The following is a 25,847-nucleotide window of genomic DNA, read 5'->3' on the forward strand; positions in this document are numbered from 1 at the left end:
CTTACCTGCCATAACTTCAGACACATGGGCATGCCCAGCTTGGCACCCACCTCTGGCTTCAAGGTACAGACTGACGTCTTGGATGGCAGCTCTAAAACCTGAACCTGACATCGGGAAAACAAGAGTATTTGGTCAGGCTCCAGGTCGAAATTCTGCTGTTAAAAATACAAGTCCTTTAAGGTGATTAAGGCTCGTATAAGCTCTTCCAGTAAAAACTGTCTGCAGGAAACTGAGGAATGCGTGTTAAAGTTGGAGCTGTAGGGGGATCTACAGCTATCTAAATAAATGCATTGTTTTAGGAAAGACCAGACAAAACTGCTAGAGTGAACACATCCTCTCCTTCCACTCTGCCACTTAGTCTGCATTATAGTCTTCTTTCCACGCAGCAGATGATATTGTGCACACCCCAGATGTCACTGCAGACTGCTTGACCTGAAAGCACATCCCTGCTTCTCTCCCTTTCCCCTTTTTCCATCTCTGTTCCTAATTTTTTTGCTATTTTCACTGGTGGACACTTGCATTATCGCCTCTGTTCTGTCAAGGTGATACAGAGCTTGCGTGGAAGTATAGCCAACATATAGATCTAAGGTGGATTTGTTTATTTACCAGCTGACTGCACTAACAAAATGTAAGCCCCGAATGATCTGCTAACGCGGGCTGGAGCAGCGGGGCCACACAGGTAATTTTAACACACTATTGTCTGACCCTACTCAAAGGTTAAACACCTGCTCGCTGTCTGTGTATTAGCTTCCCTGGTTGCTCGCACTGATGCTAACGAATTACGGATCTGGTTTGTTTCTTTTTTTTTGAGCATGGGGCAAGTCTTTGCTCTGCCAAGGACGTTGCTCATTTCCCCCCCAGGAAGATGGGAGGCAAGACCAGGGGAGTCTGCCCTTGCAGTTTGGCACGGGGAGGTTTGGAGTCTCTTGACAGACATGAACTGCCTCACTCTGGACTGATTCTCAAGGCTGGAACTATGGAGAAATAGAAATTCTTATGTATCACAAACTTGCTGCCAGGAACATCCCTGTTTCTCAAACGCACGCTTAATGACTAAGGTGATCTTTTATTTTAATTAAATAAACAATGGTCTGCATTACCTCGTAAAATTAAGGGACTGCAAACATTTGATAAACCCAGCATCAGAATTCCCATTTCAGAGTGTGCACAAGCCCAACAGTGCCGCTGGACAGCCTCAGCCAGGCGAATTTCCTTGAGCATCTGAGATGAGGTATTACACAAATATGGCTCCTCTGGGAGCCATCCGTCAGGGCCACGGCAGCTGTGACGGCTTTCCAGTCCCGTACCTTTAGTTCAAAGCTTGCCAGAACATCTTCCTATTCCTAGAGGTTGTCAGCTCGCCTGCCAAAAGCCAGCTGCACTCCGGCTGCAAGTCGACAATGTACTAAACGCACCGTACACAACACTTCCTAGAGCCACTTAGCAGTGGAGCAGGAAAGTATTCTCCAGATTTGAGGAATGGAGGCTACAGCAAAGAGCCATCCAATATGTAGACCAAACCCATGAACAGACCAAAGCTGATCCTCTGGGAATTGTGGTTCTTTGGAGCTACGCTCTTAACAAAAGATGCTTTTCTCTTGGCAAGTCCCTTGCTATCAGCACAATGACCAAGTTGGCTATTGCGGGGAATGGCTCTAAGTATGAAGGTGACCTGCTCTCCTCTTGTGCCTGTCATCGCTGGCTCTCCAAAGGGCATTGCCTCCTAGACAAGACTCAAACTGCAACTTCTACGTAATAAGGATAAATCGGCTGTGAAAAATGCACTTCTGCAGGTTAAAAGAACAAAATCAAAACACCTCCTTCGCTTTACCTTGATTAAAAATGGACAAACTGGTAGAAGGGCTTCAGCTGGTCTTGCAAGGGACAAGGAAAAAGAGAAAGACGAGAAAAGCTTTTTGCAGAGCTGCCTATGCCAGACTGACAGTTCCAGAGACCGGCTGCATTAGCGGCAACTGAGCCTTAGAAATAAATACTATTTCATATATTTTGACAACTGTAACCTAAAACTTGAAGTTCTGTGTTTATATTGGTTTTGCTTAATAGGAGAAAGATTTGCCTTTGCCTGAGGTTAATAGTGTTCCTGGGTGGCTAAAACTGGCCACAAGGAAACACACCCTTTTTCTTTTTCACATTAATAAAGCTTTTAACATGTTTCTGGCAAATTGGCAAGAAAAGTGCGTGTAACTCATAATTGGTGATTTAAATGCAATCATGAACAAATAAATGCCTGTTCAGATCTCATTATTTATGGACTGAACCTGCTTTAAGACAAAATTACTCTTTTTTTGGGCACCAGCCAAGCATAAACACTTATTAAGTCTTAATTTTAATCACAAGCTGCAAATGTACCGTGTCTCACACAGTGCTGCCTATTTGGAAGCACTATATATTATGGGAGCTTATGTGAATTTATTGAAACCTGACACAGTTCTAGTGTGAAGGTTCATACACAGAGTGGAACTCTTCTACCTCCGGAGGCTGCAAACCATTATCAGTTGCAGGGCCCAAGCAAACACACGAAAATGAAACAGAGATGAGCTGTAAGAGACGCCGGGGTAAACGTCTTCTCTTTGGACCAGATGATTATTTAATTCTTCAATACCAGAATGTGTGTGTGTACTCTTTGCCTGACACAAACGCTTCTCTGGCTGACACAAGAATGCACTTGTCAATTTTGTTTGACTTAAATATTATTGAGCACTGCTGTTTTGTTTAACTTAAATATCACTGAACACTGCTGTAAAATGGAGAGAGTTCTTTGTTTGATCAGGACAACGTATGGGACTTAGAATGGTTGTATTTACTGGTACAGTGGTTGCATCTACAGGCTTACTCAGCTCTGTAAAAGGCTGAACATTCTGGCTGTGAGCCAACAAAGTACTTAAATATGTGCTTAACTTCTAAATAATAAAAAGTTCACATTCTCTTGCAACACAAGCACCGTTCCCACTTACTACTTCATATATAAAATATGCAACTTTCAGTTTCAAGATATGCATCCTATAGTCCAGAAAAACATGTGACCTTTTATGTTCATGAACAATTTGCAATTAGCTTGTCTTATTTATGCCACTTTTTTCTTTTTTCATATTTTTTGTATTTTGATGTCAAGTATTTGAAGTGACTTATTTTTGTGTGATGTCCTCAAATAGTCCTTCAAAGAAAACAAAAATACAACTTCTACAAAGCAGAAGAGGAAATTGCCAACAAAGCTGTCAGTCAGTGACCGCTGCGATAATGGGCGTTAGATGTGGACTTACCCAGTAGGAACTGAAACGGACCCTGCAATTATCTCACACTGAGCAAACCTCTGGCCGTTAATAGCAATTCAACTATTTCCAGCCGAAGGACCAGTTAAAGAATTAGCCTGGGGTGAAAGACCACATACCGCATTACAAATCACCTCCGCCCCCCTTCTCTCACCAAACATGACTTTAGCTTCAGATGGAAGACGAGCACCTCCACCCGATGACAGACTTCCTGGCCGTTAGCTCCCCAGAAGGACTCTTGTTCCCCTTTAACAGCATTCAGCAGCACCAGAGGAGTTTTCAAAACTCCTGCACATGAAAGACCACCAGCAGCTGCAAATACTTAAATGTCAGACAAATCTTGGGGTGATATCCTTGTTATTAGAGCATGAGTTACACAATTCAGTCATCTTCCTGGCAGGTAAAATTGGCGATTAGAACCCCCAAAGGTTCCTTGTGCTGCCCTCTCTTGAGCAGAGTATTTGAGACCAAAGATGCTTCCCCTTCTGAACGATCTCATTTCGAAACCAAAAGCCACCTCCCAAGCACCAGAAAAAGAGACACTTCCTACCTCCTCCAGGGCTTTGGCTGCCATGGCCATTAGCCAGCGTCCCTGTGCCACCTTTAACAGAGAGCATCTGCAGAATCCCACATTCTCCGTGCAGACAGAATCCGTCACTGCAGTCCGTCCCTCTGCTAAATCCCACAAGCAGATCCTCTGGTCACGACCCTGGCTGTTACAGTAAAACAAGTTCTCCATGAGCAGTGTCTCTGAGGAAGCCTGGCTCAAAGTTGGGTCTTTAATGTGCAGTAAAGGAATGAGCTTTGTACAGCTTCTGTGGGTCTGTGGGTTAATTGGGTCTCTCATGGAATGTACCATGGAGACCACCACCCTTCTGCTGATGACAAAGTTGGCCAATAGGTCCCAAAGTTACTGGGAGGAGGGAGGACCCGAGAGTCGGTCAGATACAGTCAGTTGCCGTGTCTCCTTGTGAAGAGAGACTTGATCAAACACAGTTATGCTATTTATATGTGTGCATATATTCATGAAGTCTCATGAGTATTTGAACATTTTCATAATAAAAATACTTACTTTTTACCAATTATTAGATCTAATTTAAAGGAAACAATAGTATCCAGAGAGCAACACATTTAACACTCTTTTCACCCTAGCAATGAAATAGAAATGTCAGGCATATTGACAGCTGAAAGACAAATAGCAAGACAACAAAGACTGCATCGAAGATAAATAAAAAGCTGCAGTTATTCAGTACTCAACTCCCCACAGCCACAGGGAGGGCACAGAAGACTGTTACGACTGTGTGTGTGTGGGGGGGCACAACAGGAAAGGGACTGGCAGTGCAGTGAGCCGCAGGAATTAAACGATGAAATGCTGTGGTTAAAACATCCAAACCCAGGGAACCAGCAGCTGCACCACCGACGTACTAGTGCAGCTCCGGCAGAGACTCCTCTGCACAGCTCTCTGCCCACAGAAGAGTCCACGCGTTGGTCCCAGGCTGTCGGACCGTGGAGGCCAGGCCAGGGGCACAGCAACAATTGCTGCACGTTTGCGTGATACCACAGCGCCTCTGGAACAAAGTACCGCTGTGGAGAGGCTTCCGATCCACAAACTACAGAAGCACAGGATATGTGTCCTCATGTTATCACCTGCGACACGGAGTCATCAAGAATCCCTTATCCATTTCTTATTTTAATTAGCAGTGTCACCCGACGGAAGTATGAAACCTGAACAGAGGTAGATATAAATCTACAGACTGTTGGGATTTCTTCAACATCAATACAGAAACTCCCGTCTGCTGTTCAGCTGAGTGACAAACTGTCAAAACATTTATAGCACTGGGCATACAAACAATGTGGTAGCGCAAGAAAGTGTCGTGATTCAGTTTTAGAACAGAGAAACAAAAAATACAGGTAACTGCTGTCTTCAAATTGCACTGCTATGTGAATGAACTGTTACATATATGCAGCAAAAATAGAGGTATGGAAAAACTCTATAATTACACAAACAATGCTCATTCAATATGCTTTTATGGGGGAGAGTGTTGATAATTGTACTTAAGCAGATAACAAATATAAATGCTAATGAGTTCCACTGTATATTATAAGAGATGTCTTCTCAAGATAAACATGTCAGAACACCTCCTAGTCAAACAGACACTTTGGCATCTACTCTAGATCACCTGTCTAATCCAAAGTACACAAATCTTCCCAACCTTCCCTTGCAGAACAAGAACAGAAGATATTTTGCAACAAAGCAAAGGTGTGCAACTCAGCCTTCTTGCTCACTTTCAGCCTTCCCTTCTCCATCTCTGATTCTTCTCTTCCTCCCACACCTTGTCCCCCCTCCCCTCTATAAACTCCTTACATCAATTCTGATCTTCCCTGAGAACCAGTTGTGAAGCATTTGTTGACTTCAAATCCCAGTGTATTTCCTTTACCCAAAAACCTCACCTGATCTCAATGCAGTAACAAAGACACTATAGACCCCAAGTTGTTATGATGTCACCACTTATATATCATAAAGATAGTTTTTCTGTATTTTTGTACTTCTGTACATTTCTGTATATTTTCAGTGGCTCCAGAAATAAGAGATTCTTTTTTTTTCCCCCTTCTTCAATCCTATACATCACAGAAAGAAGAAAAATTTCCCTGGTTTCTGCCTGCTCTGCTAACCTGAGGAGCTGGTCTTTACCACCCATTGTCTCCACGCAGTACACAGATTTTCTTCCATGGCCATCCAGTGCTGTGTCCACTCTGTGTGTTTTCAGGTTCCAGACATGGATAAAGCCATTCTCAGACCTGGCAGCAAGAACAGATGCTTTTAGTGTGACCATCACAGACAATCTGATAAGACAGTCTGATACTTTTCCTTTTTTTTTCCCAAACCTGAAGCTGTATGTACAAAGATAACACACCCATCATTCACCAATCATGCATTTTGTTGTTTTCTCCAGATACAATTTATCTAAATAATACACTTTGTTTTAAAAAGAAACTTCCATATGATGCTCAACTCAGCCAGAAATCCTGGTTTACTTACCCAGAGAAAAGAACGGGGACAGCAGGTTCTTGGCTGCCACAGGAAAAATGCAGCGTGTGGATGGCAGCACCGGTACCTCTGAGAACAAACTGCGGATCCGGGGGTGGCAGAGCCATCCGAGCAATGAACTGGGGGGGCGAGAAGAAGACACAGATGTCATAGAGGGTAAGGCAGCCTGAAGTGAAAGTACAACTTTAAATATATTCTGATCAGGACATTTGCTTCTCCTACTCACTTTCCTCTTTGAGTTACCATTGTTGGATGTTATTTCTATTTCCCAGACACTTCAGTGTGAAGTATTTCCTCTTAACACCGACTGATCAAGCTGCTCTCGAATCTGCTTTTTGCTGCGTTCCTTCTTAAGCAAGGCAAGTGCTGAGCTGGCCACGGGCACACACCTCTTGCACGCTTGTAAATACAGAATTGCTCAGCTGTTCTCCCCACTGCAAAAAGGAAGAGCTGCAAAATGCAAGAAACTGGATACCCATCATTTCAGTGGGCAAGCAATTTATCATTCCACTTAGACCCTTGGCAAGTCTTTCCCCTTCCTCCCCATAAAAATACTATTTCTGTGCTTTCCACTCACAAGCATTTACAGAAAAGCACTGCAGTGAACATACCAACTGAAAAGAATTTCAGATGAGATTAGAGTTATCATCATTTTTACAGAAGAATCCCATTACTCCCAAGTGCTTGACTTTTTGGTTCCAAGCATGGTTACTTGAAAAAAGCAATGCAGTGTTTGACACTCACTTAGTGACTACTGTGTTAAACATTTTATTCCAAGGGGTTTGTATTCCCCAAGACAGATTTCAGCTTTATGTCACTGGTTCAAATGTGGTCCAAGTCGGGGAAGACCAGGACGAGCATGTGGGGGAGCACGTTGCCCTGTCCAACACGGGACAGGGAGGGAGGGAGCACTTGTTATGAACTCCCAGGGACAGTCTGTGTGACCTGACCAGCCGCGCTGTCACCGATCCGGCACCTTCGCCAGGTATTGCCGCCCACAGAAACACCTTTGCGGGCAGTTGTGCACAGGCACCAAAGAAGGACAAGGACGACTTCTCTGTGTTCTGACTTGCTGCAAATGACCCTCAGACCTGTGCTGGGGCAAGGTAACCAGCAGCTTCTTTGAAAGTACAATTTGCAGTTCACTGGAAAATGCATTATAACATGCATTACAAGAAATATTTTCACCATGAGAAGTTTTTACTGCTTTATCTGTGATACTTCTAGCCATGCTTATACTTCTGCTTCTTCCTTTCAGACCTGGCCTCATACAGGAAAGGACAGCTTTTGCCACCACAGATGTCAGCTCTCATCACTCTTTCCCATTCATGTATATATTACACCAGATTAAACAAAGTTTTCTCAATTGAGAAAGGGAAGATCAGTGGGTGTTTTTCTGCCTGCTGGTTCACAGCAGAGGAATCGCAGAGAATCAGACAGTGCTAGAGCCACACGTTACATGGTAAATTAAAACAGCTCAACTTTTAATTGTCATCTCACCTCCGTATCAGCTTTTGAATTGTGTTTAATGGATGCACTTGCTATCGCACCTCATTTGCAGGTCTGCCTTGAGTGTTTATAGATCAGCAATCACCAGGGTATCTATAGGTCCTAATTAAACACAATTATCTTTTAGGACTAGTGACAAAACAGAATTCTACAGCATAATGTGCAGTTCTCCCTCAATAGCACTGTGTAATTAGGTATGAAAATAATGAGCTCAGTGGATAACCTCCATGTTTTAGCGCCCTGACTCATCTGTTTTATGATGTTGTCTGATGATCTAGGCTCATGACAGGCTGGAGTAAATTTTCAGATGATTACACGATGTACAGGTTCGCCCCCATGGTGAGATCCAGCTCCCAGATGCCCGTCTGTAACATGCTTCACCTGCTATAAACCTGTTAGACTAAGGGTTTTGTCACCAAAGGCCACCTCTTTGGGACACTACAGCTGTATGAGGTTGCCCTCAAAACGACACTTTGTAGAACCATGCAAATAAACTCGTGGCTTGTGAGGGAAGCAGGGTCCCTCTTCACGGCGGAACCATCCTGGGTTACTGCACCGATCAAGGAAGACAAAACAGAAGTGAATCCACCCAGAGGCTATCTGGCATTACAAGGCAGGTTTTTAATAGCATTTTTGTAATTACTGACACAGAAGTTTTTGCTGACAGACAGCAAGTGTGTGCGTGGCTGTGGGAAGGGTTTTACCTGGCATGAAACAGACGCTACTGATGCATGTCTTTACAAGGACAATATTTCAGAAAAATCCTCAGACTGGCTACAGGAAAAAACCCACAACAACTGAAAACATACTTTCAAGCTGTAAGTGACTTGAAGTGACTTTTTGCTCCTTGGAGCCTGGTTCTTTGCTTGCTTTTTTGCTAATCAGATATGTGAATCTGAGAATTTGGCTTCATATTGAACCTATGCCATCTTTTATTTGGCTTATGAGATGATTCCTTATTACTTCCCATCATGACTCAGCAGATGAATGGCAGTGTGACATTCTCCTTCCAGCAAGTGCTGAACTACAAAATTGCTTCCGTGCTGTCTTCATCCGTGAGCTTGGACAAGTCACTTAAGACCAAGATTTAATTAAAAGTTCTTAGGTACCTAAATCAACAGGAAGTCCCATGAGGTTGCAAATAGATGGAAAACTGGTGTACCAGTGCCTTAAAAACTCCAAGAAAGCATCTATCTCTACTTGGCTTACAAGAATAATGAGGTACATTGTGGTACACTGATACTTGCAGATAATGGTTATACCACGCTTTGCTAAGCAGACAGCTACAAACGTGCTAAATATGATGACTGCGCGATAGTTAAAGCCCCTGGGTAAATTTTTCAGAAGTGCCTAAGTGATTTAGAAGCCTAAGACTCATTTTCAAATGAATTTTCAATCCTAAATCTCTAGGACTTTTTCAAGTTTCACCCCAGGTGTCTGAAAATGAGTTCTCTAATTAGCACAACATTTATTTTCCTGTTAACTCCATCTAGCCTCGGGGAAACCAATCTGTTCTTGTTAACTGGGGATATCTGCAGCAAATTTAATTAAATGAATTTGCTTAGTATTTAGGCTGGTCTGAGAGCAAAACGTGGCTGAAGGGCTTGAACGAGCAAAGTGCAACCTACAGAAGCAAGTTCATTTCAAAGCATCTTAGGGCTAGACTGTTTGTCGCTGAGATATCCTCATGCTTTGACTCCTATAAAAGGATGTTACAAGATATGAATCGTTTTGCTTATGGCATTATTTGTTTGCGAGAGGGTATCCGCAGTAAGGGATGCAACCTGCTCATCGTGCTCTTGTTTTTTAAAAGATGTTCCACTTTCTATTTCGTCCAGCCTTCCCTGTGCTGGTAACAGCATCCTCCTTCAGGGGCTGAGCTACACTCCGATACCATACAGACAACTAAAAGTATTTTTCACAAGGTGCACTGCAAACCCTTGGGCTCCTGCACAGATTATATTTGCCACATGAGCAAGGAGTGGAAAACCCAGCTGTTCAAATTAGTGTTTCAATTAGCAAACAGCTATGTGCACCACACGTTAGGTACTGAAAAGGGTTTTGTCTAAAAAAAGTGCTTCTACTAGATGCCAGAACAACTGAATTACCTTCAAAATTAAATTATTTTGAAGAACAATTCACTATTAATATCCCTCACAAAACTTACTTTGTTTAGGATGCAATTAGAATAATCTTCAAACCATTTGAATGTCTATACAGTGGTATTTCAGTATCATCACTTCAGCATTTGATATAAAAAAGTTAAGCTTTTATTTAATGAGAGTCATTTAAAATATGTAAATGTCAAAAGGATTACCTTAGAAAAATCTCTCAGAGAATTAAAAACATTAACAGATTCCCACAGGAAAAATTCCAGCAGAATTCAGCAACTCTCCTGTTCCCACTCCTGTCACTTGTATTTCTATCACACGTCGAAGCAAAAACAAATTGCTATTAAAATATCATCCAAACACCCTCCTCCCCCCACAAGCCCCACAGTTCAGTCTGAGATAGCAATGGCTCGAGCAAAGACAAGAAAAAATCCTCTTCGTTTTTTCTTTAGTCTTATTTAGAGTAGTAAACTGTCAGTGGTAAAAGAGCTTTTTCAGGTATAGCAGAAATAAATCTCTCTAGGCATGTCTGGCAAACTGATTTGGGACTGAAACCAGCAGGTGTGCAGACATAATTACTACTGCAAAATATTCAACGCATCCAGGTGTGCTCACAAACAGATATATGAAATCCCTGTTATTTTTTGAAAATTCCTAGTCTACCAGGTGCCACCCTCCCAAAGGAAAAATCAGAGCAAAGAACGAGTTGAGAAAGATGTGAATAAATTGTTCTTCCCCCTTTCCAGGCTGTTTCGTTTTCATTCATACAAAAGCCCTTTTTGAGCCTACCTGCACTCGCTCGGCAGCTGTGCGCCACTGCCAGGTTGTGCAGCGTGGCTCTGTGCGCCACTGCGTTTTCCAGTGGATCGCTAGCTCTAACTGCAGGGGAAGTCAGTGGAAATAAGACTCCCCCAAATTAATAGTGCAACACAAACAATTTCATTTATTCCGTTACACTTACAATCTCCGGCATTAAAACACAGCAGGCAGCCCTTGCAGTATGAGCTTTCCAAACACAATATTCCCACGTATCCAGCTTCTAACCCCCTGCAGACAAGAGGGTTTCACAGTGGTGAAACCATGGACTATCCCCTGCCCAAGAAACACCCCTGAAACGCGTCTGCCTGCGAACCCCGCGGCCCGTCCTCCTGCTGGAGCGCCAGTGACCGGAGTAGCAGAGGGAGATCAGGAGGGTGCCAGCAGCACCCCATTCCCCTCCCCGAATCATGCCAGAACACAGCGGGGCTTGGAAACATCTTACACATCCCTGGTGGACGCAAAGTGCTGCCTGGTTCTATGGCACTTCTAGGAAGCAGAGACTAAGAGGTTAGGGCTACAAGAACCCATTTAAGGAGTAGCATTTCCATATGCAATTAAAAGAGACACCAGACAAATCTGTACAAGTTGAATGAGTTAAAGTTCACCTCATCTGATTGCAAAAGTGAATTTTTATAGGTTATTGACTACAAAAGGTCTGAAAGCAGGTATATGGTTTGGTAAACAAATAATTCTTCAGATGTGTTGTGACAAATTTTTAAGCCCAGCTTTACCTTTCGCATGTACAAATTAAAAGAAGACAGAACACGGTGAAATGGGGAAGTCAGCAATAGAAAGGGACGTTGCAAGACAGTCATCTGAAGAAATCTCTTTGCCCCTCAGGTGAAAAGTAACGACCGTACAAAGAAATACCTTTTTGTGTCCTGTAACAAGCTAACACATACAAAACACTTAGGGAAAAATGAAACAGCCACTTAGGTTAAAATCCAAAATTAAAAGCCAAGCAGCCTGCTTTGCGCATTCTTACCCAGTCCCCTGACTGTTGTCTGCAAAGACAGAAACACGCGCTAGTAAAAGTAACATCAGCAGAAGCTCGTACAGCAACTGCCTGCACAGATCGAGAGATGTGGGAGGGCTACACAAAGAGTTGCAAAGGTCAGAGCCCCAGAATATAGGAAAATTCCCTCATCAGTCAACTTACACCGCAGTGTTCAGTTTAAAGCTCCCTTTGCCATCTTTGGTGCTAAATTGAGATATAAACTGTATTATACTTCTAGGTTTTCTTTAAAGCTAATTTAAAAAAATAATTTATTTCAAGTGGAAACTAGAAATCAGTAGAAATTGTTAAATCAAGAAACTGATTTCTAGCAGAGATTAGAATTAGTAGAAATTTCTGATTTAACCAGTAAAATGTACTAATAAAGCACTCTTAATTTTCAAGAGTAAGGATAACCAAATGCTTTCTCTTAAATTGATTATTTTTCATATTACTGCCTGTGACTACCAAAGTAGAGATTAAGCACAGTGATGTTTATTTGTATTTCATGTGCGACTTCAAAACCTCAAAAAATAATTAAAAAAAAAAGGAAAAAAATCCCAACAGTGGACTGAGAGCATTCATGAGTGTGCTTGTACTTGCACCAGAAAATGCAGTATCTAGACGCTGTAGATGGATTTCTAGATAGAATTCTCTTCCTTGCAACACCTGGCAGTTAGAGACACCTCAACGTCAAAGAGAATGCAATGATTTCTATGACCGAGCTCCACAATCCTTCAGTACCTGATACCATAAACCTGCTGCCACACCGCCACCATCACACCTGGCAAGAGCCCTTCCTTTTATCGGCTGGGAACACCAAATGCCCCCAGAGCTTTCATTCGAAATAGTCACCGTAACGTTTCTACTGCCTAATGACGACTTGCTCAGGAAACCACTTCCAAAGTTGCATTTTGGGAAGTGCCGAGAACCTCCATTTCCCATTGACTTCAAGGGACGTTCCGAGTTCATTGTTTCTCAGGAGCTCCCCAAAATTACTTTCTCTCCTGACATTTAGACAATGAATGATGGAAGTTTCCACATTTTAATTGCACCAGTCAATGGACAGATAGCAAACAAAATTGCTTATCAGCAATTGGTGATACGCCAAGAAATCTGATGGGAGCAGAAAAGAAAATGACTAATAACCATCGTGCAATGCAACACATTTTTAATGATTTCCATTCAGATAATGGCTCCTCGCAGTGTTAGCACCTTTTTTGTCTCTAAACAACCCCTAACTGAATGAGGCTAAACCACAATATATTACGATTTTAAGTAATGAAGTTTGCAAGAAAAATATATATAAATGTCAGTGTGTAACCTCCAGGAATAGTGAAACCCAGGCTTGTGCCTTGAGATTCACTTGCAAACACTTCCATCTGCAATTTTTTAAAAAAGTCACTGTATAATAATTATTTTCTGTACGAAAACTTGGATTCAGCATGGGAACAAAACTAAGAATGACTGTAATTATTTGAAAGACACTGAGTTAGCATATGGATCTCATTGCCACTTACACATTTTGGTCACTGAAACAAAAAGCTATTAATCAATATGTAAAAGCCATAAATTAACATAAACATTAATCATTCTAATACTCCCACTGTGTCGGACTGATAATTTTTTTTCAGTCTTTCATTCTGACATATTCGCCTTCAGCTATCAGCTGGCTGACCTTTTTTAACACAGCTAAACATTTTGGGCATTGCAAATCTTACTGAAGTAAACATTTTGGAGACAGCCAAATATCATGGATACGTTTACGCCAAAAATATGGGGTCTGAAAACAGGAGAGCCCCTGCCTCACATACATTCGCTAGCTTTTAATAGGGGAGCCTAAAATCCAGCATGAAATGCAGCTGAAACAGATGAAATCCTAGTGTTTCACGAACAGGTTCCTTTTGCAGATGAGGGAAAAGACACCCATCTGTTTTACTTTCTGAAACCATTAATTGCGTGATAAAGCGCAGTGATATAACTACAGTCAGCCTTGTTTGGAGAAAGAAAGCAGGCATAAAAGCCCATGGTAGTTCAGCTCTGCAACACACTCTCCATCAGATTAATGCAAAAAAAAAAAAAAGACAACAAATGCCTAATCACTGTGAAAACTTGAAGAATATGAAAATGCACGATGTAAGTGAAAGGAAGTATTTATACAACTGTCTCTCTATACCATACCCTCGGACTTAAGATGAACTCCAGTTTGTACACTTGATAAATCATTGTAATCTAGCAGAAGATTGATACGCCAAGGACCATCGTAAGATTGTTGGGAGCAGCCTCTAGTTCAGCCATGCACAGCGGTCTGTCAGCCCCGGGCCCTGCCTGCCCATCCTCCCTAATTAGGGGCGCTGCGTAGTGCAGCATCAGCCACAAATCTTGTGGTTCCAAGAGCTAAGAATGTCCTCAGATAGCATGGCCTTAATTAAACATCTTCCAGACATTTTAGCAGACATTTCCTGCAATAATCTTGTTTAGTAACAAACTATTAAAAAGAATTGACGGAGAAGAAATATATCAAGTTGTTACAGCAACTGAAGTTATTTGGGCCAGAATTATATGTCTGCAATTAAGGATTCTGTAACTCTGAGCAATTAAAATATCACTTTATTTGAAAACTAATTAATTCTAAACACATATTTTTCCCATGACAAACTTTTATGATTATTTAATTTATTCCATTCTAATTACACTTTAATTAATCTACTCTTGTATAATATTATACTGTTATTCTGGCATTTGACCAATGAAGACAATAAATTGATTGCAGTTCCGTTGCACAAGAGCAGGAACTGTCATGCCAGTTTCAACACCGCGTTTATTTATTTGTCTGTTCTATTACTTTTCTTTTCCTCCCACAGGGCATAGGAACATGAAACACAGTACAAATTGGATGACATTTTTGTCTTCTATACTTTTTTCTTCAAAGTGTGAAATAGAACCTAAGAGTTTTTAGTACTAAGGAAATGTATATGTAACATGATATTACATAATAAAAATATAACCTATAGGAAATTAACATATACTTCTAAAATACCCGACACGGTAACTTATCAGTTGATTCCTGGTGTGCAGGACCACGTCCAGAGCTGCTAGAGATGGAGTTGTTTCCATTGACATTGAGCTCTGCTCAGGATCTGGCCTGATACAGTCAACAATAAGGGAGAAAGAGACCATAACCCATTTTCATACTTATCTTAAACTTATATTCATTTCAGTACCTCAGTAAATTTTACAAGGCACTGCATTTTAATTTTGCATTAAGTTACCTTAGATTCAACCAGAACAAAAGTATATAAATTCTTTTCTTACTCTCTAAATACTATATTTGGATTAAACTGTGATAAAAGAAATACATACAATTATTTTATTACACACAGAATTACATGTGTTGTATTTTATTTTGCTTTGGCCATGCTTGAAGTAAAAATGACTGTCGTTTACAGTCAGAAGCCCTCAAGTTTCTTTGACCATGAACATCCCTGAAATTCACAGTTCTCACACATTTGGTGGGAGGAGATACTGAGTAGTGACTCTTACGAAGACACAATGAAGGAATTTGCTTTTCATGTACTTTTAAAGCTTCTGCTCGTGTTCCTGGCTGTCTGCTTCCTTCTGCTTATGAAATAACTCCCTATTGTATGCGCCTTACCAAGGCTGAGACGCCTTGTAGAGGCAGGCAATTAAATTAAAATGCACTGCAAGTTGAGCTCTGACAGTGCTTTCCAAAATATTTCCTTTTACTTTAATCACACAGTTTACATTTCATCAAGTAAAAAAGACAAGTACAAAATATGTTCGCAAAATATGTATTTGTTAAAAGAGGAAAAAAAGATTCTGCGCTGAATTGAACAGGCGAAGTGCTTTACCAGCATTGCCTCGGTGGGAGATACATTTATATCAGATTGTACCTGTTCCTGCCCACCACGTTTATATTCTCAACATTGGTTTCATAACAGTTAAAAATATACTTTGAAGTTGCAAATGGCAAATGGGATAGATTGGTGTAATCATAGAAGAAATATTAAATAACCAAAGGGAATTCCTATTTGTGTCCAGCTTATGTTTCAAATCCCAAATTTTGGATCTGACCTACACGCATCTGAACTGGTAGATGACGCCGGTGAGACTGCTCAAATGAGGAAGGGTTTGCAGGATTCATTCATTACAGCAGTATTTCATAAAGCATTTTCTCTTCAGAAGGTTTCTGCTTCTGTGTAAACACGTCTCCGAAACCAGCATAGTTATGGGTCATTCTTTGTGGAGAAACTGAGTCAGTGACAGCAGGTGACCTCCCAAGGTGACCCAGCCACTGGAACTGGGGTTAGGACTCCACTCACTGACTCCTTTCCCATGCCCAGTGGGATTCACACGCCACACAGTGTTTTAAGAAACAAAGTAATGTGGGCAGTACTTTAATCTGCATCAATTCATCAGGCTAAAACTTTAAATCCTTATTCAGGTGAACTCTCCAGGTCAGAAGCAACTGCGTTTCAGTAAAGACCGAACCTTTGGTACGTACATTTTACTTTCTCCAAGAACCCCTTCAGTATTTAAAAAAAAGGGAAGACTTAGTGTTACGTCTATCACTTTTAAATATATGAGTCAAAGTTACAGATTATAAAGTATTTTTATGCTATGAAATATCCCCCAAAATTCAAGCTTAATTACTAATAGCACGTGTTATCTGTCTATTAGGATTCCCATCCAATACAGCATAAGTATTTGGATAAGCCAAGTTATTGGAGAGCAAATTAGTCCAGGAAATCTAATAAGGATCACTATAATTCCAGTGCAAACAGGAATAACATTTACAAGGCAAATATTACCTGAATATCAAATAAAAAAAATAATGTTTATTTTAACAGTTTAGGCTAAGCTTACCCTTTAGATACAAACCCACAATTGTTCCTTCTTGCCAGTTTGATCACATAAGTCTATATCCATTTTGCATAAGCGGGTAGGATGCATTAGTTAAATATGCTCGTCTCCAAGGCTCCGAGATAAGAGTAATCATATGTTAAACAGTTAAATTGTTAAAACGTGAGGGATATTAATAAAAAGCTGTTCCCACATTTAACAGCATTTGAATACTGATGATACTTCATTCCCAGTTTGTAGTACTGTTTCCCGTGTCTGCATGTTCGCATCAGTGAGTTTCTCTATGTTTTAAGGATCAACACTAACTGCTATTTAGTAAATGGAGAGAAATAAAACCAAAGTTACAAAACAGAGTTACATAGTTCACACATGTAACTTCAAGCTTCACTCCTCTCATCCACGATAAACTACTCCTAACCAAAAACATAGTGAAAAATGCAAAACTGTTTCACCGCCTTCATTTGAAACTTTGAACAATTCTGCGGTACCTGAACTTGAACCCCCAGCCTTTCAATGTGTGCTGAACAGCCCCCTATTGTACCACACTTTTATGCTGGCAGGAACTGAAGTGTCAATCTTTCATCAGATAATCAGATTATGTCATGTTCTGACCAAATTCATTAGGAAAACTTTTACCAACCCTATTATCTCAAACCTGAAAATCTAGATCAAAGTATAACCGATTTTACAGCACAATAAAACTGTTATAAATATTTAAACACTAATTAAAAGGCCTCTTTTGTTAAAAGTAAATAAATAATTGAAAGCTACCTCTTCTTATAAATGCCATTCAATGCAACCGTATTTATCTCATGCTTCTCAGAAAAACAGGACCTATATACGGTGGAGGGTGGGAAGAAATGCACTTAAAAGCAGTCATTTGAGAAGAGGGAGGGTTGCTAGACTTTTAAATCATTTGCCTGCGGTAAGTCACACTCAGTGCTTGCTCTAGTGACAGAGCATTAACCCCTGAATGCCTTTGCTAACTCCATTCATATTGGACAATCCTATCTACGTATGCCGTGCAGACGTACTGGATGGACACTACATCCAAAAGCAGAGAAGAAATGTTTTTTAAGGAAATCCTACATCAACGAGTAATTTCTCAGTAAATGCAATTATTTTGTAATTTGTTTTCTTCCTAAAATATGCATGATCTTGTCTCCTAAAATGGTAAAAACTGTAAATTAAGTTGGGCAGATGTATTTTCTGCTTTTTGAGCAGATGTGACATCTGCATAAAACAAACACTGAACGTGACAGTACTAAATATTTTCTCTTGTCTCCATTTCAGGTGGAGAGCAAGCATGCCATAAGAGGGAATCAAAAAAATCATATTAATATAATTAACAGCAAGGAACTGAGTTTAGAGTAATCGTGAGCAGAAGCAGTGACAACAGATAACGACAGGACAGTCATCAATATTGATTTCACATATTTTTCAGTACTACAATCAGATTCTCCATCTGTAACTCAAACTTTAAAAGTATGATAATTTACGGAAAGGAGATTAATTTAGCCATTTTGAGTCAAAGATGTATTTCATAGCTTCATCCCAAATCCTGTATATTGTTAGGATCCCTTTCCCCTTTGAAGACTTAGTGAATGATTGAAGCTTCTACTTTCTGAGAAACAGATAACACAAGACTAGTAATCTGACTCTAAGCCACTGGATAAAGGCAGTTTGTTTCCTCTTAGCCCATCTGTCAACACCTCTTCAGTAATTAGTCCTAATTATTACAAAGGGCTAGCCTCCCATTCGCATTATTAAATCAGAAATAGTATCATAGCCAGGTATCTTTCAACGCCTACCAGACTGGCGACCTTCGATTTCATTGAATCTTCTATCAGTATCCGCCTTTGGAAGAGCCTCAGCAGTAATTTTAGCATCAGCTTCAAAGATGCAGATCCCAGAGTGGAATTCCAGGGATGCATTCATATACACACCCACATCATGGGACAGGAGAGCAAGCAACACAATTGACCTTCGCATTGTTCTCTAAACTCCCATGATATAAACCACACATCTCTATTTTATACAATAGAACTGGGTTTTTGCCTGCGTGCTTAGAAGTGCGGCTTTGAACTAAATGCTGATAGGAAAAATAGTGAAAATGTGTCTATAAAGATGAGGGTCAAATTTTTGTTAAGAAAACAATACATCTGAAACTTTTTTTCAGATGGAGATAAATTTGCAAGTAGGAAGTAGTAACTAAAAATATACATAAACGTATTTAAGTGTGAAGATTTAAAAGGTTTCTTTTGTTTATTTTTGCCTTATAGCTGAAGTACTTCCTGAGAAAAGTGGAAAACAAAAAGGACGATGACATTGAAACTCTCACGGAACCAAAGCTCAATTAGCTGAGGCTTTAGTCAGACAGTTTTAAGCTCTTCATGTGTGTTAACATTTATTTAACTGAAACAAGAGAAAAAAAGATACTCTTAAGAACCAAGCACTCGCATTTCTTTTGATTAAAAGCCAAACATGTTTCCCAATAGCACATCCAAGACCAGTAGTGAGGACTTGTTTAGCCTGGATTTCTCAACACCACCAGAGCACGACCAGTTTCCTCAGACACACTGAACCAACCTTCGCTGCACTGGCACCATTTTTGGCTCGTGAAGAGTCTCTACTAAAAGCTTGTGCCCAGAGCAGAGGAGCTACACAAATATTCAAAAGTCTCCATGTGAACAAAGCCCATGTCCTCTAATTAAAACAGAGAATGTTTTTGTTGATTTGCTTAATGTTTCAAAAAATAAAGCATACAAAAGACTTTTTTTTTAACAAAAAACCCCACAACATTTTAAAGAACTTTTTTGTGTCCTGTATTAAAGTGATTTAGTGATTTTTTCCCCCCGTCTCTGCAGGTCTCCTCTAAATGCTGTTGATAACAAACAATATCTAAATAAATAAAAAAATATATAAAAATAATAAAAGAGCTAGCTCCTAATAGGAAGCAGTAGCTTCTTATTTTGGGTTTGACTGAGCAATTCAGAGTTGGAAAGCTCTGAACAGGGTGCCTGGGGAGGAGGCCCCAACCTGCAGGGCTGTCGCTGCAGCTCTGGTGTCGCTGAAGCCCAGTGCCTGGACAGGGACCACATCCCACGTGCTGGGCCCCTGGCTTGTGGATGTGTTCGGCCCAAAGTCCCTCCTCTCTCTCGTTCTCTCAACTTGGCCTACTTGGAACTAGCACAAAGGCATCTCAGTAGCACACAGTATTGGAGCATGAAGAAACTACTCCTATCCAGCTTCCTGCATACTTGCCCTGCATACCTTCCTGCCAGACTACTCATGGCACCATGCAGCTTCACTGCACCTGGAGAGCTTTTCACTTCAGAGATAACTAAAACTCACTGCCAAGAAAAATAAACACACAAACTTAAAATTCATTTTCCAAGTTGTACGTTTTCCAAATACATGCCACATTAGTAACATGCACAGTAACAGGCAGGCATTTGACTATCAATGGATCAGACTTTAAAATACATGAATATTTCAGGTATCAACAATGCAGTATTAACACACTTGCTATCAATTTTTTCTTGAGCATCCTATGAGAATTCAGTGTACTAACAATAAGAACCTTTCAAAGGAAAACATCGTATGGTTCTAGTGCTGCTGGGTCAGCTGACTGTCCATCTAGCCTAGTATCTGTTTCCAACACTGGCACACTCTCGAGAGATGCTATTCAGGGAGAAGACAGAAGCCTGACTGCTTCTGCAGCCTGTTCCCCCGCTACTCCTCCTTGCACAATTGCTGCATTAATGTTACAGGGCACATAACTTCACAGGCCATTTGTAGTCCTGCTGTCTATGAAATTGTCTAATCCCTTTTCAATGTGCTGATACCACTGCCTTCACTACCTCCTGTGGCAAAAAATTCACTATCTGTAGTTTCACAAAATGTAGGAGTATTTTCTTTTATTTGTTTTAAACCTGATCTCCTACTAGCTTCACCGAGTGCCCTCTAGTTCTTGCACTGCAGGATTTGGAAGGCAACAGTTTCACACTCAGCTTTTTTATCACTTTCATGATTTTGTAAATCTCAGTGATAAACATCTGTCTTTCTCTAAACCAAAGAGTAACAGCCTGTTCAATCTCTCCTCACATGACAGTTGTTCCATTTCCCCAATCATTTCAGTTGCCATTTTCTGCACCGTCTCTAACTCCACTAAATCCACCTGGAAAAGCAGAGAACTGAACACCGTACTTCAGGTAAGAGCCCAACGAGGTTTTCCTTAGTAACAAAATGACATCCTTGACAAGATAAATCTTCACTGACCTCAAAAATCATGTGTCGCTTTCAAGAAAGAAGTTACTTCTTTCTGCAACAGATATAATTCCAGCTAATACACCTGGCAAAGGAAGTGATCTTTGCTCTCAATAGTGTAGGACTTCTGCTGCAGGGCAAGCCAGCATAGGAAAGGTTAAGTGGAAGTATACTGTCCAAGGATCTACATCCGGAAGAAATAGCATAATATTTTAATAGGACTTCCTGAAACACCTAGACTTCCTGGAATTACTACTTAAAATCCCAGAGGAACTGATAATGTTCTCTGTCCATCCAAGCCTAACAGACTGCTTCCCTACACCACCGTGTATCTTTTGGGAAAGAATTTTAAAGGTCCTACCTGCTCTATATCAATGTTTGAGAGCTTTGGTCCATTTCTATAGCAGTAAGCCCTGTAGCTTCTCCTGCTGACTTGGCTCAAAATCCCTCCAATACATCATGTTAGCAGCTGTTTCTCCCCATTCCCAGCTATGTGCATTTATGTGGCATATTCTACAGTAAATCAGATCCTTCCCTATTTTGAAGTTACTTTGTACTACATGGAAATGTTGGAGTTGCAACGGGTTGCCTTTTTCCCTTGATTGTCATTTCATGACATTAACTTTCATGGAAGTAAAAGTGTATGGGTCAAAAAGAGGCAACAATTGTAAAAGCATATGTGCACAATGTAATCTCAAAAGAAAAAAGAAATCAGACCCCAGCAGGAGGAACAAAAGGAAATGTATGTTTGTTCTTGCTGCATGAGGCACCTAAGCACCGAGGAGACAGCGCGGCAATCTCCCCAAGGCTGTGCACAACATCACTGAAACATAACCCCAGCCCTGCCTTGGCCTCCCTTCTGCCACCACATGCCCATGTCTACTGGCATGAACCTACCGGGACACAGGAGCCACATCTCCCTGTGGTCACCCAGAAATGCCTCTGTCTCAGAATGGCAACAAGATGGATGGACCCATGGCCTTTATCTGGCAGTTTTGCCCAAGGGCAGAGAGGAAGATAAGGCCTCATGTTCCCAGTGCAGTCCTTGCAGAAGGAAATGAGATCTGGATTTCACGACATTGCTAGAAAACTACCTCTGCAAAGCAGAATATTTATTTTTAGATACTACACTTTAGAATGTTTTATATGAATGTACTTCTGCAGTTTCCTCAGTTCCCACTAAGGTCTAAAATACTTACAGACATCAATAATTGCACAAAGGTAGCACCGCTAAACTAACACTGATTTTAAAGAGACTGCTCGCATAGTGAAGATGTTCACACACATCTGCAACAGCCATGGACCATTAACTTAGCAACAGGCTTTAGCTCTCTCAAACACAAAAGCCTCCATAATAATGTGTTTTGTATAGAACCAGATCACAGTTTAACCTGCAAGGTTTTTGGTATGCTCCTTTTTCAATTCTGCAAGTACTAGTTCCAGGGAAGAAGTCTGTGCCAAAGTATATTATACCTACTATGGCAGTAAATTCTTCATGGATGAGGTTTTATACATAAATTACCTTCATTTGCAGTCTCTGAATGCTCTTCTAAATTTTATAGGATAATATGAATTATGAGCACCCATGTCTTCCTTGTAGGTATAACTTGAGACAGATTTTTTTTCTACTATATGGCAAAGGATTCTGCAAGTGAGTTGTAGTCTACAGCTCTCTCCCCCAACCTGTGTTGAACAAATGCGATAACACAGACCAGTCAATTGCTTATGAAAAGTGTACAGCCTGCTATAAAGATATGCATGTATGAATTAGGTTTAACTAGGACTAAATATGAATCACATGGTTAAACAAAAGCATTAAAAATATCTGAAAGTTTTTTTCTAAACCTTACAAACTTAGATTTCTTAATCTGTTATTTCTTGGTTTAGTTATTGGTACATTTATGGTTTGGCAAAATAACTACTTTAAATAAATTGTACATTTAAAGTGCACAATTCATATTTAATTGAAGCCACCATTGTAATCTTCGCAAAATTTGGCTGTATTTCAGTGGCTGGGCTTTAGGTATTTTGCTGGTTCTGCTGGATTTTTAAAACCCTAGAGATCTGGGAATGGAATGAGTCTGTTCACTGTTATTATTAGTCTCTATTAAATACTACTGGTGACCCACTGGAACCTAAATCCTAACCATTCCTCATATATCTGTTGAACACTGGGTGCTTTGGACTCAGTTCATACACAATGCTTGCCTCAGAAGCAAAGTTCCAGGTTTCCACCGGAGCTCTAGTTTCAGGAATCACTAGGAATGTCAACTGGCAAACAGTACCCGGACCCCAATTCTGCAAACTGCTCTGCCCCCACTATCTGAATCAGCTTAGTAGTTTCAAAGGCTTCACAAGATCAGGTCCTGGACCAGCCATTTTTCTGCAAGGACACACTCTTGGTCTGCTGTATTGAATGGCAACAACGCTTCAAAACGCACCTACTCACAGCCACTGAAACCAAGAGGCAAAACACAGCAGGAATGGTACGGATGGTATGGGAATGCCTGCCCTGCTCCCATATCAGTGGGGGAAGGAGCAGGCATGAAGGCTCATCAACAAGATCAGACAAAAGAGAAAACACTGAATCATATTAAAGTAATTACCAGAAAATAAGACTTCTGTAAAATACTTGCAATCAGCTAGCTCAAGCCTTCAGGCTCAGTCTTGTATCGGGCTGCATGTAGCGGCACCACCCCAGGAGGCGCTCCAGGAAGAACGGGTGACTCAGACCCACAGCTCCTCCCTGGCTCCCTTCCTCTCACACGGGAGAACAAATAATTTCACCCCGTCCCAAATGCAACGTACTCCCACGTTACTCCTAACTAGCTTGAGAGCACAAAAAGCCATGGCCCCCCTCGGCCTGCCCTACTGTATGACAGTGAGGGAAGGATGAGGCACGAAGACCCCATTGCCTCTCTGCCCCGCTGTCTCTCCCTTTCCACCTCCCCATGCTCAAAGCTGCTGTCTAAAGTGGCCACATGGGACACGTTTACTTCCCCCTCCTGCTCCGCGGTGCTGCTAGGGACAGGAATAATCTAGCATGGAGATAGCATCAGCGTGGAAGAGAAGAGAATACTAGTTAGAAAGAACATACATCGTCACTAGATAATGATAACCACATTTAATGGGCACAAACATGAAGACATGAATTTCAGAGATTTTCCCCTTATTTTAAAAAATAGGGGGTTGTTATAAAAATGCCCAATTAGATTGTCAGGCACTATGTAATATTTATAGTATAAAATCACTATAATTAAATGCTAAGTGCTGATTTCAATTATTTAGCAGTGAAGCAATAAAATAAGCAAGTGCCTTTAAAATGTTATTTTCACGGAGTAACCACAGAATACAAAAGGAGCTAAAAAACGACCTGTCAGGACCTTAGACATCCCATGGCAAGACATGAGATTTAAGGTGCAAGGATCCTCAGACCCAGTGTCACAATTAATCTCTGCATCCCTCAGATCCACTCTTTGCTGCAAGCTTACAGTGGAGCTAGTACACGGGAAAAGAGAAGAGTGAATTCCTACCCTTGAATTCCTGTCCTGACTGAGTTAGAGTTACCACGTCACCTTAAAACTAGTCACTTGGGACAAACAAAGACTTACATATAGACTAAAAATACTAAAGATCTGAAGCAGTGAGGTAGTTCAGTCTGCACTGGCCATGTCTGCACATGCCTCTCCACTGAAGGACCAGGGCTGTGTTCATTAGTGTTGGAAAACCTTGCAAGATTAGATTTAAAACATAATTTTAACTGGAAAATTAGTTCCAAAATACAATCTTTATTGAGAAATATCATCCAAAACATAGGAAATAAAGGATATTCCCAGTAGATATTCTCAATAAACTATCTGTCATAGAGGGGGGAAAAAGACTGCAATATTAAATATTACTAATTCTATTTTGGGGCTAAATAAGAGTCCTGGACAAACGGTGATAGAAAGATCCAGCAAACAGGAGTGAAGCTGTGGTAAACCAGATGCTGTACTGTCCTTAAGCAGGATGCAGTGTATGCATGAATGGGGACACCTCTGTCAGCCATCGAAGGGGAAGCGGCCATGCCACCTTCCTTCCTCCTGGGTGTAACTGATGTTGCTTAAAGGAAAGACCTCAAGCGCAGCTCCAAATTTGCCAGGCTCAAGTGCTGTCAGTGTGCCAGGGCAAAATAATGAGTGGATGTGGAGCTCCTAGACTGCGTTCACCTCAGCTGTGATCCTTGCAGAAGTTGGGATGGATGACACTGACAATTTCTTCACAATTGGCACTACATTAAGGGTTTTTTTGTCAAGAAATAGAATGCAGCCCACTTCCATTCATGTTTCTGACAAACTTTTGTCATTCTAGGTAGATTTGCAGCTAAACAAAAACTGAGCTGGAAACGTCCAGTTCAAACCAAATGTCCTGTAATCTAAATATGGCTGATTATTCTTTGCTTCTCTTTTACCAAGAACAAAACACAACTTATTGAAGAACACATTTTGAAGCAGGAATAATAACCATTCCCAACCCCACAGCTCCATTTTTATTATAAATAAAAAACCCTGAAGGTCTTCCTTTAGCTTCAGTGGTTGGGAGGGAGTGGGAAGAATTACATGTTAAACTGCAACAGAGGAAGTACATACGCCAACTGGAAAAATGGACTATAAAAAGCTTTTGAACACAAACACAGGAGGAAGTAACCAACACCCTCAATTGTTGCAGTGAAAGCTCCGTGGCCTAAACACATAACTAGAAAAAAAAATTAAAAATTAAAAAATCCTGAATGTTTCACATGTTCTCAATTAGTCTCAAATTTGAGAGCCTTGTTCAATAAGGTCAAACTGTTACCAACAGCAGACCTGGCAAATCTCATGCAAAGCGCACGGATTCTGTACAACAGTAGCAGGCTAGAGACCCTTCTGCAGCTAAGAGTGTGT

At 40.8% G+C, this 25,847-nt stretch overlaps 1 protein-coding gene across 9 annotated transcripts in view; it reads right to left on the reverse strand.

The window, feature by feature from the left end:
- GNB1L (G protein subunit beta 1 like) overlaps positions 1-25,847 on the reverse strand; it is a 52,714-nt gene that overhangs the window by 17,487 nt on the left and 9,380 nt on the right. For 3 of the 9 annotated variants that reach the window (XM_063350915.1, XM_063350916.1, XM_063350917.1), the window contains 4 exons: positions 6,331-6,458; positions 5,964-6,089; positions 3,841-4,003; positions 6-104 (listed from right to left, as the gene is read on the reverse strand). In XM_063350915.1, coding sequence (XP_063206985.1) covers positions 6-104; positions 3,841-4,003; positions 5,964-6,089; positions 6,331-6,446 — 504 coding nt within the window. In that variant the 5' untranslated portion in view covers positions 6,447-6,458. Of the gene's footprint in view, positions 1-5; positions 105-3,840; positions 4,004-5,963; positions 6,090-6,330; positions 6,459-6,565; positions 10,315-25,847 lie in introns of those variants that run through there. The other 6 variants (XM_063350913.1, XM_063350912.1, XM_063350909.1 and 3 more) reach the window with 4 other exon arrangements.

This window comes from Chroicocephalus ridibundus, chromosome 13 (genome assembly GCF_963924245.1).
Source record: "Chroicocephalus ridibundus chromosome 13, bChrRid1.1, whole genome shotgun sequence".
Classification (NCBI taxonomy): Eukaryota; Metazoa; Chordata; class Aves; order Charadriiformes; family Laridae; genus Chroicocephalus; species Chroicocephalus ridibundus.